The 12918-nt window shown below is 31.7% G+C and overlaps 1 protein-coding gene across 1 annotated transcript; it reads right to left on the bottom strand.

Annotated features, from left to right (window-relative positions):
• Nucleotides 1-4534: 4534 nt before the first annotated feature.
• Nucleotides 4535-5928, bottom strand: LOC120261826 (phospholipase A1-Ialpha2, chloroplastic-like). The gene has a single exon (XM_039269818.1). The coding sequence runs from the start codon at nucleotides 5861-5863 to the stop codon at nucleotides 4535-4537; it is 1329 nt and encodes a 442-aa protein (XP_039125752.1). The 5' UTR covers nucleotides 5864-5928.
• Nucleotides 5929-12918: the final 6990 nt, after the last annotated feature.

The following is a 12918-nucleotide window of genomic DNA, read 5'->3' on the forward strand; positions in this document are numbered from 1 at the left end:
CATGCAAAAATAATTTATTTTTTTAAAAAGAAACAAAGTTCACGATCACCTTCCAATCGTCTCCCTTTTTATCTCTGGGCCGTCTCTCACGTCCCTCTCCTTCCTCGTTTCTTTCCTCTATCTTTTTCTTCTCTTTTCTTTTTTTCCGCCTCCCCTTGTTCGCTCTCTTCTTCCTTTTTTCTTCTTCTTTTTTTTTTCTTTTCGTTTTTTCTTTTCTCTTCTCTTCCCCGAAAATCCTCAACAACCCGAACAATCTCCAACTGGGAGAGATTTTTTTCAAAAATTTGAATCCAAGATTTTTTATTCTTATCTTATTTTTTTCCCCTTTTTTTTAATTAATTAATTTATTTATTTTTATTTCAAACCCTCTCTTTTTCCTTCTTTTTTTTCTATATATATTTTTTAAATATAGTTTATTATTATTATTTTTTATTATTTTAATAATAAAATTTTTATGGAATTAGGAATTAAAAATTCCATATAAACATTGACAAATAAAATAATTTTAAAATCATTTTAACAATATTAATAAAAAAAGGTCAAATGGAAAAACGCTCCCAATATCTCTCAATATATGTATACATATATTTCATAATAGCGAGACTCATGCATATATTAAACATAACTTTTAACTTAGATCTAATAAACATAACTTTGTTCCGTCCTAATGCACCTATGCCAACGCTCATCCCTATATCTCTACGATGGCAAACCTAGTTAAACTTAAAGATATAATTAAATTCTAAATAAAAACGTATAACAAAAATTATCTTCCAATAAGTTCCCCACATGATCAAAGACGGTTCATTAGTCAATAGTCACCCTTTGAAATATGGGACCCTTGATGCATCCTTATAGGAAACATAGGACCCATTTCGGGGTTGGGTTGGGTCCACATGCCACGTTTGGGTGCAACCAACTTTAGCACATAGCTTAAACATCTTGATCAATTAATCACTTTCAATTTTGGTTGACTTGGAAACTATGTTTAAAGGTCTTAATTATTCTTTGCTTGTGTTTATAGGATGGCGCTTGGAAGGATGTAGGACCATGGGTTTCTTCTTGACATTTTTATTATTAGTATGGAATTATAAATTTTTGAACATCATCCAAGGGATTACCTTTTACTTTTACCTTTTTTTTTATTGGCAGGCAAATCACACGCTAAATCAAGTTTTGGGTGTGAATTGAGTAATAATTTAACTCGTGCTATAATATTTTTACAATACTTTCATCAGTTGATTAGTTCAAAAGAATTATTTGTAAACTTTAATAAAGAAAATTTACTTTAACATAAGAAAGCAATATATGATAAAAATTTCACATTGTTTTCAACAAACGTGACAAGTGTTGTCAAAGACATACGCATGAACGAGAATTGAACGTCGTGTGTTTTCACTCAAGGACGAGATGTGCAAGTCGCAAGCCCGCACGATCACATCCATGTTTGGAGAACTATTATCACTATTATGTCTAACGAGATTTGAACTCAAGAACTAATATATGATATTTATTATAAAAACTTGTGTATCATATTTTTTTTATACATATGTTTTTTTTTTTTACAATGTGAATAAGTCACACCATGCACACTCTTTAAATCCTCAATTATATTTTGAAAAACTAAAATCAAACCTTTGATATTCAACATGATATTATTAATCATACTATCACTTGCCTATGAAAACCCTGCTGTTATGTGAAGTTGATTCAACAATCACCTATAATACAATAACCTTAATTAATTATACATATTAAAAATTAAAAAAATTAAATCCACTTGCCTATGAAACCCTGCTGTTATGTGAAGTTGATTCAACAATCGCGCCTATAATACGATAACCTTAATTAATTATACATATTAAAAATTTAAATCCATTTTTGTCTACATATTTAGCTCTAATTTTTATTTATATATTTACACAATGTTCAATACAGTGCTTATATTTTTGATATAAGAACACCTATATTGCATCTTAAATAATAGTTCATGTTATAAACAAATATTTTTAATGGATGCCTACTGTAGCAATTCCACTGTAGCAGCCGGAAAGAGAGAAATAAAAGAAGAAAGAAGAAGAAGAACTTAATTCTTCAGGGTTTTTGGGTTTTTGGTAAATACTCTGGCTCTCTATTCTTATTACTATCTTTACATTTATAACATATATATTCTTAACAGTTCATTATTTATATGATTTTATTTGCTGAAGTTTTTTATTTGGACTCTATATATATATATATATATATATGTAGATATATATAAGCTTCAATCATCTAAGCACGTCCATAGAATTGAAATCTACGAACATTGCTATTAACTGTTGGCTCATAATCCAACGGTTCATCACTATTGGATAAATAGTATTACTGTGCTTTTGAATAGTAGCACAGTGAAAAGTGAGATGTACAGTACTTTGATTTGAAACGTTCAATCAATTTGTGCATAGTAATTTAACAAATCTGGACCGTCCAATCCTCTTTCTAAACTAATCCATTGAACCTAACCCATAATTAGTACTAACTGTAGCACATTAATCGTTAACGTCCGCAAATGATTTATTTCCTATATATATATATATATATTAAGAATTCACAATACATATTTTTTATAATTGAAACATCAAACATATATCAGAAGGGAGCTGAACCATCGATATTTTACATAGAAGTCAAATGCTTAAACTACTAAGTTATTACCACGATGACACCAATGTGATATTTAAATCAAGTAAAATAAATAAAAAATAGAAATAAAACTAAATTGTTTTAAATAAATCAAACAAAACAAGTAACAAGCAAAAATAAAACCATATTACTTTAAATAAATATAGATATATATATATATATATAAATACAACCAAAATCGCCTTAAATAAAAAAGTATGCATTGAGAATCATAAGATTGAAAACATAATTTTGGAATGTGAATACATTGAAAGTAAATAAGGAATTGTTATAAGTAATTCAAGCCATGAGCAAACTTACATGACTAGCGAACATCATTTCTATATATGAATATATATACCTTTCATTTCAGTCTATGTCTCAGACTATTAATTTAAATGGGTGTTTGTTGTTCACATCAATCCACGTCTTAGACTATTAATTTTAAATGGGGTGCTTGTTATTCATATCAGTCCATGTCTTAAACTATTAATTTTAAATAATATATTTGTCATCTACATTAATACACGTTTCAGACTACTAATTTTAAATAGGGTGTAAAAAAAACAAACAAACAAACATATACAATGACAGGTAATAATAACCCCAAATGCAGCCATGGAAAAAAACCAATGGGCATGCATGTCCCACCGTGACACCACCGTCCATGATGAGCGTACATATATCACATCCTCACAAACCCTGCCCAAATCCTCAAACAATGAATTGTCACAGATCCATTTTTGTCCCATCCCAAGCACAAACACAAATCCGTTTTGTCGCATCCCAAACACAAATCTATCTTGTTTCATCCTAAACAACAACATTTGACCTTGAGATGTAACTCCCCTTATTGAATACCATTGATAATATAATTAAAATAAAAAATAAAAAATATCATATGAGTACACCGTTTTATTATTTAAAAAATAAAGGACTTTCTATGTGTGAAAATAACTACATAAGTTTTTTTTTTGGGTGGAAGAAGAATGCCCTGATAGAGAGAAGGAAATAATTAATATTATATAAAAATGGGATATAGTATATAAAACCAAAGAGTGAAATGTTAATGGGTTTTGACTCCCATGCAAAACAAACGAGTTATATGAATACACGGACGTGGACCTCTCGAAGAGTGGAATGGTCAACGTTTCATGTGTTTTCTTCTGGTTGGACTGTATTAATAACACACTGGCACCATCCATCTTCTTGTTGTAAAACATGCATGCATCTCTTCTTCATTCCCATTTATCTCCTTGTCAAGCTCTTTCTTCTTTCATGGTGGTCGTCCTTCATTATAACTACACATTTCTCTTTCTTATTAGTTCTCTATGTATATATCACCTTCCTATACAGAACTACTCATTAATTGGTTTCTTTATCATTATTAAAATATATATGTTCATAATGGAAGACCCAAAAAGGAAAAACTCATATTGCATGGACTTACTATTTGGTGCAACTCCTGTTCAATTTTGAAGATTATATATTTAGTTTTACATTTGTAATAAGATTAGCAAATTATAAGTCAATATGGTGTGAAACATGAGACTAGAAATCTAGCTGTGATATCAAGTGTTGAAAGTGAAGAAAAGATTTTAAGACATCTGCTCTAAAGTCACAGCTTTTGTTTTGATTTCATGATCAAGACTTTGATTTATATGATACGTATAGATAAAACTTTCAAAGATGATAATTTGTTTCTTTTGGAAAGTGTTGTATATCATGATTCATGATCACATGAAACAGAAGATCTACAGCTAAATTTACAGATTGAATTCCTTTATGTGTAATGATGGTGTGATTTACAAAACCAAACAAATTACACAAAAAAACAAAAAGAAAGATAATAAAAATAAAAGAATGTTAATTATATTCCTAAAGATTGCACTAAAGAACCAACATATGTTGCAGCTTGATGCCAAGGCCATACATGATTAATTACAAACTCTTGAGAAGAGAAGATCTCCATCAACTTGCGGAAAAGATTGAATGTTTCTCCATCTTCGTTCATTTGCTCCATATTCGGGCACTTCAACAAACCAATGTAAGCATCCAGATCATGAACACAGGTAGGGTTTTTCATCTTGAAGAAATCAAGAGCAAGCTCAACTCCAACATGTGCATAACATGAGCAACTCCATGGAAGCTCAAACTTTCCCCCAAGAACTCTTGAATTTTCATTGAGGAAAACTCCGGGGAGCTTCGTCACTGGATCGTTTACATTCACCACTCTCAAAACTTTAACTCCGAGCTCTTCGCACCTCTTCTTGAATTCAGAATTGCCGACTCTCGGCCCCCCAAAAGAGTACACTGTGATTTGTATTTCATTAGTGCCATCTCTATTTAGCCCAAGTTCAGCAAGATCATAGCCGAGCAAAGTTGCTAAAGAACTCCCCAAGCTATGTCCGGCTAAAGTTATACTCATTTCTTCGCCTTTATACTTGTTAATCATTCTTGAAATCTCCGACAATAATTGTTGTCTGCAACTCCCTTGGCTGAACTTACATGTGCTATCATCAGAAGTATAAAGATTGAGAAAACCAGACTCAACCTTAACTTCCACCCGGGCATCAGTAGGGTCTAACCTCGCCGGAGTGAGTGAGCTCATGAAATTGGCAATCCACTCAGACTGAGTCACCGTTCCCCGGAAAGAAACAAGTATATCTCTTCTCCCCAGTCTCTTTGTTTCCTCATCATTAGAAACCGCGACATAACCAATCCACCGGCCACAGCATGCTGTGCTTTGCATAGGAATGCTGATGTCCGGGGTGGCGTAAATATATTTCACAACATCATAGCCAGGTTTCTCCATCCCAACCTCGGCAAACATGTTTTTTCTCCCATACTTGCAATTCAAGTATCGTTTCGAGCTCGGTTCAAGATTGAAAGCCTTGTAACAAGCGCTAACGAACTCACCGTACCTCACTATCTCATCTCTGAGTAAAGGATTCAATGGCTCCATTAGATCTTCCCAATCATCAGCTCCTTGAATCTCCTTCCAAACACTCGCAAGCACCGGTTTGATCCCCGGCTTCTTTGTTTCTCTCAGTGACGTCACAGCCACCGGAGCCACAGTTTTAGTCATTGGTTGTGACACTAAGACATTAGTAACCTTTGTCGAAATTCTTCGAATACTACTACTTCTCTCCTTCTCAGACAAGTTTAGTTTTGATGTGCATAGAGAAGAAGCAGCCATGTGTGTCTGTCTATGGTGGAAATTAAGATTAAATTGCTTGATCCTTGAAGAGGAACAAAGCAGAAGAAGAGGGAGCTAGGAGGAGAAGAAGAAGAAGAGCAAGTGAGAAGCTTGAAAATCCAAGGAGTGAATGAGAGGAGTTGGGTATATATAGACCACACGGTTTCCTTTAGTTTGGAGAGAAGCATGTTTGGCGAGGTGGTTTGACTGCTCTAAACATATGTTATTTAGTGGTCGGTTGGGGCCCCAAAGAGGGTATTTTTATTAGACCTTTTGTGCTTTTGCGGCTCAACTTTAGAGAGAGAAATATATAGTATAAATTTATGTTATTTAAATATATAAAATTATAAATATGAATTTAGAGATAGAAAGAGAAAGAATGGGGATGTGATTATTTTCAATAGTTTCATGGTTGAAGTATACGGTTCCGATGAAAAGGTTGACTATTGACAAATAATGAACAACGAGTATAAAAAGTTGAAGGGGTTTGAAAATATTTTATTAGTTTTTTATTTGGGGATGAAGAGGGACTTTTAATTATTTAATTTTATTTATTTATTTATTTATTTAAATTGGGAAATGGCAGGTATGACTATGGAACTTCAACGCGGAGAGATGGGAGGATCTTGGCCGTTGATTTTGTGTGGGCGATGTGATGGGTTTAGTGTGGACCGTGGATGTGGATAACGTGATTTTGTTTTTTTAACTACTCGTGCTCCTTTCAGTCCGACCGGTTTGTTTTTTTTTTCTTTCTCTGAGCCGTGAGTTTCATGTTCATTCACCCACTCATTATTTTTTTTTACTTTATATATATATATATATATAGTGAAAAATCATAAATCATCAGTGTAACATGTTTGATAATTTTTATAATTAGCTTAAGATATATGGTTAATAAATTTACTTATTTTTTTTACTATGGTGATGGTAATTTTTAAAAAAATCCAATTAAGTGCAATTTAGGGGTTTTAAAAGAAAATTTACAAAGAAGAACCTTGTGATTTGAAAAAAAACCATATGTTTTTATTTTTTACAATTGTAGGATATGTGTTTTATTTAATTAACTAAAAAATATTAATGGTGTTAATCTTGCCTATGTGGTAAGGGGAAATTTTGCCAATTTATTTAAAATTCAATTTGGTATAAAAAAAAAAAATCTCTTTGGTTGCAAAAAAAACATATCTTAATTTGGTTGCCAAAAAAAAAAAAATCTCTTTGGTTGCAAAAAAAAACATATCTTAATTTGGTTGCCAAAAAAAAAAAAATCTCTTTGGTTGCATATCTAATCAACAACTTAATGATCGGAAGAATAAATCCAAAGTATATTAAATGGGGTTTTAGGTGGTGTTTTAAGTGAATTGGTGGACTTTCCTGTATGAATTAACACTTTAACAGTTTTTTTTACTGAATAAATTATAGGAAAAATGAATTATAACTTCTTGAAAGTTAAAAACATCTTACACATACCATCTGATATTTGAATTTACCAGACAGTCTCTCTTTTTTTTTACAGTTTAATTTTCAATTAACGCAACTTACTCCATCAGTTTATTCTATCTTACAACATGTATTTTTGACTTAAAATATATAGTCTCTTATTAACATTACGTGTTTTTGTTTAACCATATAAGTTTTCACTTAATATATAATATTACATTTATGTTTAGAATTTGACCTTTTCGCTTAAAATTATGGGTTTCCGCTTAAATTTTAATGTTTCCGCTTAAAAACTGAGAGCCAACTTTGTTAACAACAACCACCTTTATGGTAGAATGTTTAAAAAATAACCTATCAGAAAAAGAAATGACCATTTGGGAATATTCAAAGTCACGGGTTTTTTTTATGAGTACCTTAACTTTAGAGAGAGACTAATTGTTCATTATCAGTAAAATATATATCCTTAAATGAAAAATAAAAACGCTAGTGTTTTTTTTTTTTTTGCAATTTTATGAAATGATAAGTTTTTTTAATTAATTATTCTTTTATATGTCTATATACATGTATAATTTAGACATGATTTGCTAATGATTTAGTTTTTATTTTAATTATATTAAATTGATTGAGTAATATGTCATTTAAATGGATAGTTTTAACCAATTTTCCAATAGAAAGATGGCAGCTCCCTTCCAAGGTGAAGTGATAATCCCATTGGCACAGTTCTGTGGTAATTACTAAGATGTGCATCATTTCTAACCGTTTAATCATCTCAATTTAGTAATTTTTAAAGTAAATGATAGCAACATTTTCACCTAATGATTAATTTATCTCTATATTAAATACAAAAATTTATGAAACCACGACTGTGGATGAGCCATGTTTCAATTCTGTGTCTATGGGATGGGATTCCGTATTTTGAGAAATCAACCCTCTCAAACGCTTGAGATGAATGGCATGCATGCCCATTTCATTAAAATTAAATTAATAATAATAATAATAATAGATTTATGGTAATATATATTATTTATCCATTTTTTTCTTAAAACAATTATCAGGCATCCTAAGCTTATGTTGTATTTGCCTATTAAAGTAAACTAGTCACAAAGATGTTAATAGAGTGGGGGTTCACTAGAATGTATTTCGTGGTCCCGACCCCGTTCTTGAGCTTGGTTACCGAAAAAAATTTCTCCTGTCCTAAGATTCCCCATCCCCGACTTTATTCATCATATATTTAATCTCTATTATAATATAATTAAAATAAATATATTATTTTTAATAATATATATTTTATATGGAGTATAATAATTTTTAACTTTCAAAAATAGATAAATAAAGATTTCATAGAATTCACTATCTAGCCCCATAACTTATTAGCACAATCCCTAACTCAAATTTTATTTTCATCAACAAATCTCTGATTTAAAAATTAAAATAAATTATTTAAAAAATTAAAAAAATAAAATATACATAATATAAATCTATATCTATAAAATAATGTTATTACATATAATATATATAAATATATAATATTAAAATTATATATTTTGGAGATAGGTATAGCAGGGAGAGGATTTCCTTTTTCGTCCCTTCCACGATCGAGATTCTCCGACTCCATTCCCCAAATTTTAGCCCCTAGCCAACCTCCTCACGACAGAGACATCTAATTTCTTTAAGGCAAAAATATATAGTTCAAGATAAATTGACAACCTTAATTAATTAGAATTGAATTTTTTTTCTAAAATATATAGAAGGATTGTTTACTTTTGATGAATTTTTTGCTAATATATAATTATATAAATAAGAGAATATTTTTGTAAATACAATCCATTAAAGAATCATTTCTATGCAACAACTAAGGTTTGCTGGTAAAATAATACATAAAATATATACTATAACAAATAGAGGGGCGGTATGTTTTGGTAAATAAATTATCTACAAACGCCCCCTACTCAACAGTTGAATATGAATTTAATGGTTAACATTATTTATTTTGTAAACAGTGTTATGAACACTATTATGTGGGATGATCAATACTATTGTAAAACACAATTATGTGGGTTGATCAATACTTTTGTAAATAGTAGTATAATAAAAAAATTAGAATAAATAGTATTTTTATTTGAATCATCCGATTTTCATTGCAGTCATAATAAAATAAATCCCATCTATTCACTTTTATTTATACACTCTTTCTATTTAGATTGGTCATCAATAGACTCACATTGAAAGCCTACAAATTACGAATGGCCTAACAAATATGAATGCAAGATTATATTTTTAAATTAAAATTTTGGGAAACAAGATTGAATCGTAAAAAAATGAGCAATGGTAAATTTTTCGTCCAAATATCTCTCTCCAGTCACTTTCATCTGTTTTATATAAATTATAAATATGAATACAGATATATATTTTGTTAAGTCTGATGACGTGGATTGGTATTATATGACAAGCCAAAATCGTGACATGGCAAGAGGATGATGACATGGCATGTGGTGACTCATCAAAAGAAAAGATGACTAGGATGATGATGTGGCAAAGGATGTTGTCATGACATTTAGTGAAGATCACGGTAGAGATTTAATGAAGATCAAGGTAGAGATTTGATTAAGATCTAGATTGAAGATTTTATTTAATAGATATTTCTCTCAATACAATCATGTGATGATAAACTATTTTTGGAAAGTGCATCAAGACTATAGGATCTTTTCTAGAAATGCAAGTTTTATTTTAGATGTAATTATCTATCCTTGGTAAGATCCGGGATGATAATTCATATCTTTGATAGAGCTCTTTTTTAGAAAAATCTATTTGAAGAGAGAAGAATATTCTATTATTGGCAAGAGTTCAAGATCATGAAGATTATGTGAAGTTATTAGAAGACACAAGTTAAACTTGGTATGAAAGCTATTTGAAGACACAAAGATTTAGTTTGGTGTGAAGCTATTTGAAGACACAAACTAAATAAGGTAAAGACATACCAAGGAGATCATCAAGACCATATTTAGCATTACTATATTGAAGGAAGATCCAAGAGCTATCTATGGGCGGAACTATTCATGGTGACTAGTCATATGAGGAGATTGATTGAAGATTGCATAAGATATGATTAGAGATTTGGAGATCCAAGCATGGATGATTAAAGATCATGCTTAAAGATATTGAAGGCTAAACTTGGATGAAGACAAGATCAAGTTTAGTAACAATATTTCCATAAGTCAAACGAAGATCATTTGGAAGACCAAACTTGGGCCAAGTTTGGAAAGGAAGATCGGGAGATCTTCGGTGGCTATCTTCGGTAGGATGGTCACGTGTGCCTTGGTGGGCACGTCCCTCGGGAGAGGGAGACCTTCTGAAGTGACTAGAGGAAGGAAGCAGCTGCAGGCAGGAGGAGCTCGGGTCGAGTCAACTGCTACGAGGCGGACTGAAGGAACCGGGAGATTGAAGGTCGCAAATTCGGGTACATCTGGCTAGAACTCAGTCATGTTCAGTAAGGTGGGTCATGTTGCAACTAGGTGTTGCAACATCTAACTTTGGAAGGTGTCCAAGTTAAGAAGCCGCGGAGAATTCTAAAAGAGGTAACTTTGTAGACGTCGGTGCGTCTATATAAGAGATCCTGCTCGAAGATTTAGGATTGAGCCAAACAGTGAGAGACTCTTCGGTGAGAGTTGAGTGTGTGACCGTCGGGCAATCTTGAGAGGATATTCTTTGTATTGAGTGAGCAAGTGAGTGTTGTACTCCTTGTTCTTATACCTCTTTTAGTGGATTGTTTCTCCGGGCCTGGCCCCCAGATGTAGGCAAGGTTGTGCTGAACTGGGTTACCAATTTGCTTGTCTCCTTTATCTTGCTTTTATTGTGTGTGAGTGTTTATGCTTTGAGTGAGTTTTTGAGTGAACTTAACACTTCACACCCCCACCGGAACCATCATATTTATATGGCGATGGATAATATGTGATATCCTATGTGAGATGATTCAAACTACTGTGGTTGGAAAATAAATAAATATTATTTGATTTTAAAAGTATTTTTAAAATGATCGATAAAAAAAAGTTATTTTATATGGTGAATTTTTAAATAAACCCTCTGAAACTTTAAAATAATAAAATAAAATTTTAGAAGATATATAAAATAATAATAAATTACACATAAGATAAGACGATGCATAAATAATAATATAAGATCTAAACTAAAATACATAAAATATCAAATTAATAGATATGATTTGTAATAAAACATTTATCAAAATTCTAGTAGAAAAATTAAAAAAGTTTGAACCTGTTATAAACTAATATTTTAATGGATGCCTACTGTAGCAATTTCACTGTAACCCTATAAATTAATTGATATGCGCCGGTACTGTTACTATTCCACCAACCAGGGTATTTTGGACGGTCGGATCGAATCGATCCTGGCCGTTCATTCAACTCTTGTAACCCTATAAATACCCCCTCATTTTGTATACTTTGGAATATAGAGAACAGAAGGAAAAGAGAGAAATAAAAGAAGAAAGAAGAAGAAGAAGTTAATTCTTCAGGGTTTTTGGGTTTTTGATAAATACTATGACTCTCTATTCTTATTACTATCTTTACATTTATAACATATATATTCTTAATACGTTATCAGCACGAATTTGCTCATATGATTTTAATTTTCTTTGGCTTATATAATATATATATTATATATGTGTAATCCATTTCTAACACTGAATGCAGGAAAGTTCGACAGGTAATATAATACTAGCAAACCATACATATGGTTTTCTTAGAAGCATACATAAAAAACAGACAGTACTAGAGCCACTAAGGCTAATATTAGCAGTACTTTTAAAATAAACAACAAAAACAATAATATTATTATTACAATGAAGTTTTCCACCAAATCTAAATTATCAAGCATCATCTTTTCCTAAGTCTTCGCGGCGACCCTCCGATTCCGGCGATCGTTGACAAAATCAGGTAAAAATCTGCGGGGCCCTTTTTCTCTTCTCCGTCGCCCTACTCCGCCGGCTCCTTCGAGTTTCTCCGTCGGCGACTCAGCCGGCCTTTCTCCGTCGGCCCCCTACTTTCTTCTCCCCATTATCTTTTACTTCTTCTTCCCTTTTAACTTATAATCACTTTCAAACAGATTTTTATTCCCAATGGTGCAATAATTGCAGCGTATGAACAGTACTACATATATGAATAGTGTCGTATATGAACAGTACCATATATATGAATAGTGTCATATATGAACAGTACTGTATATATGAATACTACTGTATATATGATGCTGGGTATCTGTCTGATCCTCACAAAGGGCGATCTCAGACTGGATACATGTTTTCTTACAATGGTACAGCTATCTCATGGCGTTCCACAAAACAAACTCTTACAGCTACTTCATCAAATCATGCTGAAATTCTAGCTCTTCATGAAGTAAGTCGTGAATGCCAATGGTTACGATCTATGATTGGGCATATCATGATCATCATGCAAATTACCATCGAGTAACAACAAATGCTACGAGTAATTTATGAAGACAACGAGTGCTTGTATTTCTCAAATACAAGGAGGTTATATTAAAGGTGACGAGCGAAAACATATATCACCAAAAATTTTTTTCTACACTCATGATCTCCAGAA

Source organism: Dioscorea cayenensis, chromosome 5 (genome assembly GCF_009730915.1).
Source record: "Dioscorea cayenensis subsp. rotundata cultivar TDr96_F1 chromosome 5, TDr96_F1_v2_PseudoChromosome.rev07_lg8_w22 25.fasta, whole genome shotgun sequence".
In the NCBI taxonomy this organism is placed as follows: Eukaryota; Viridiplantae; Streptophyta; class Magnoliopsida; order Dioscoreales; family Dioscoreaceae; genus Dioscorea; species Dioscorea cayenensis.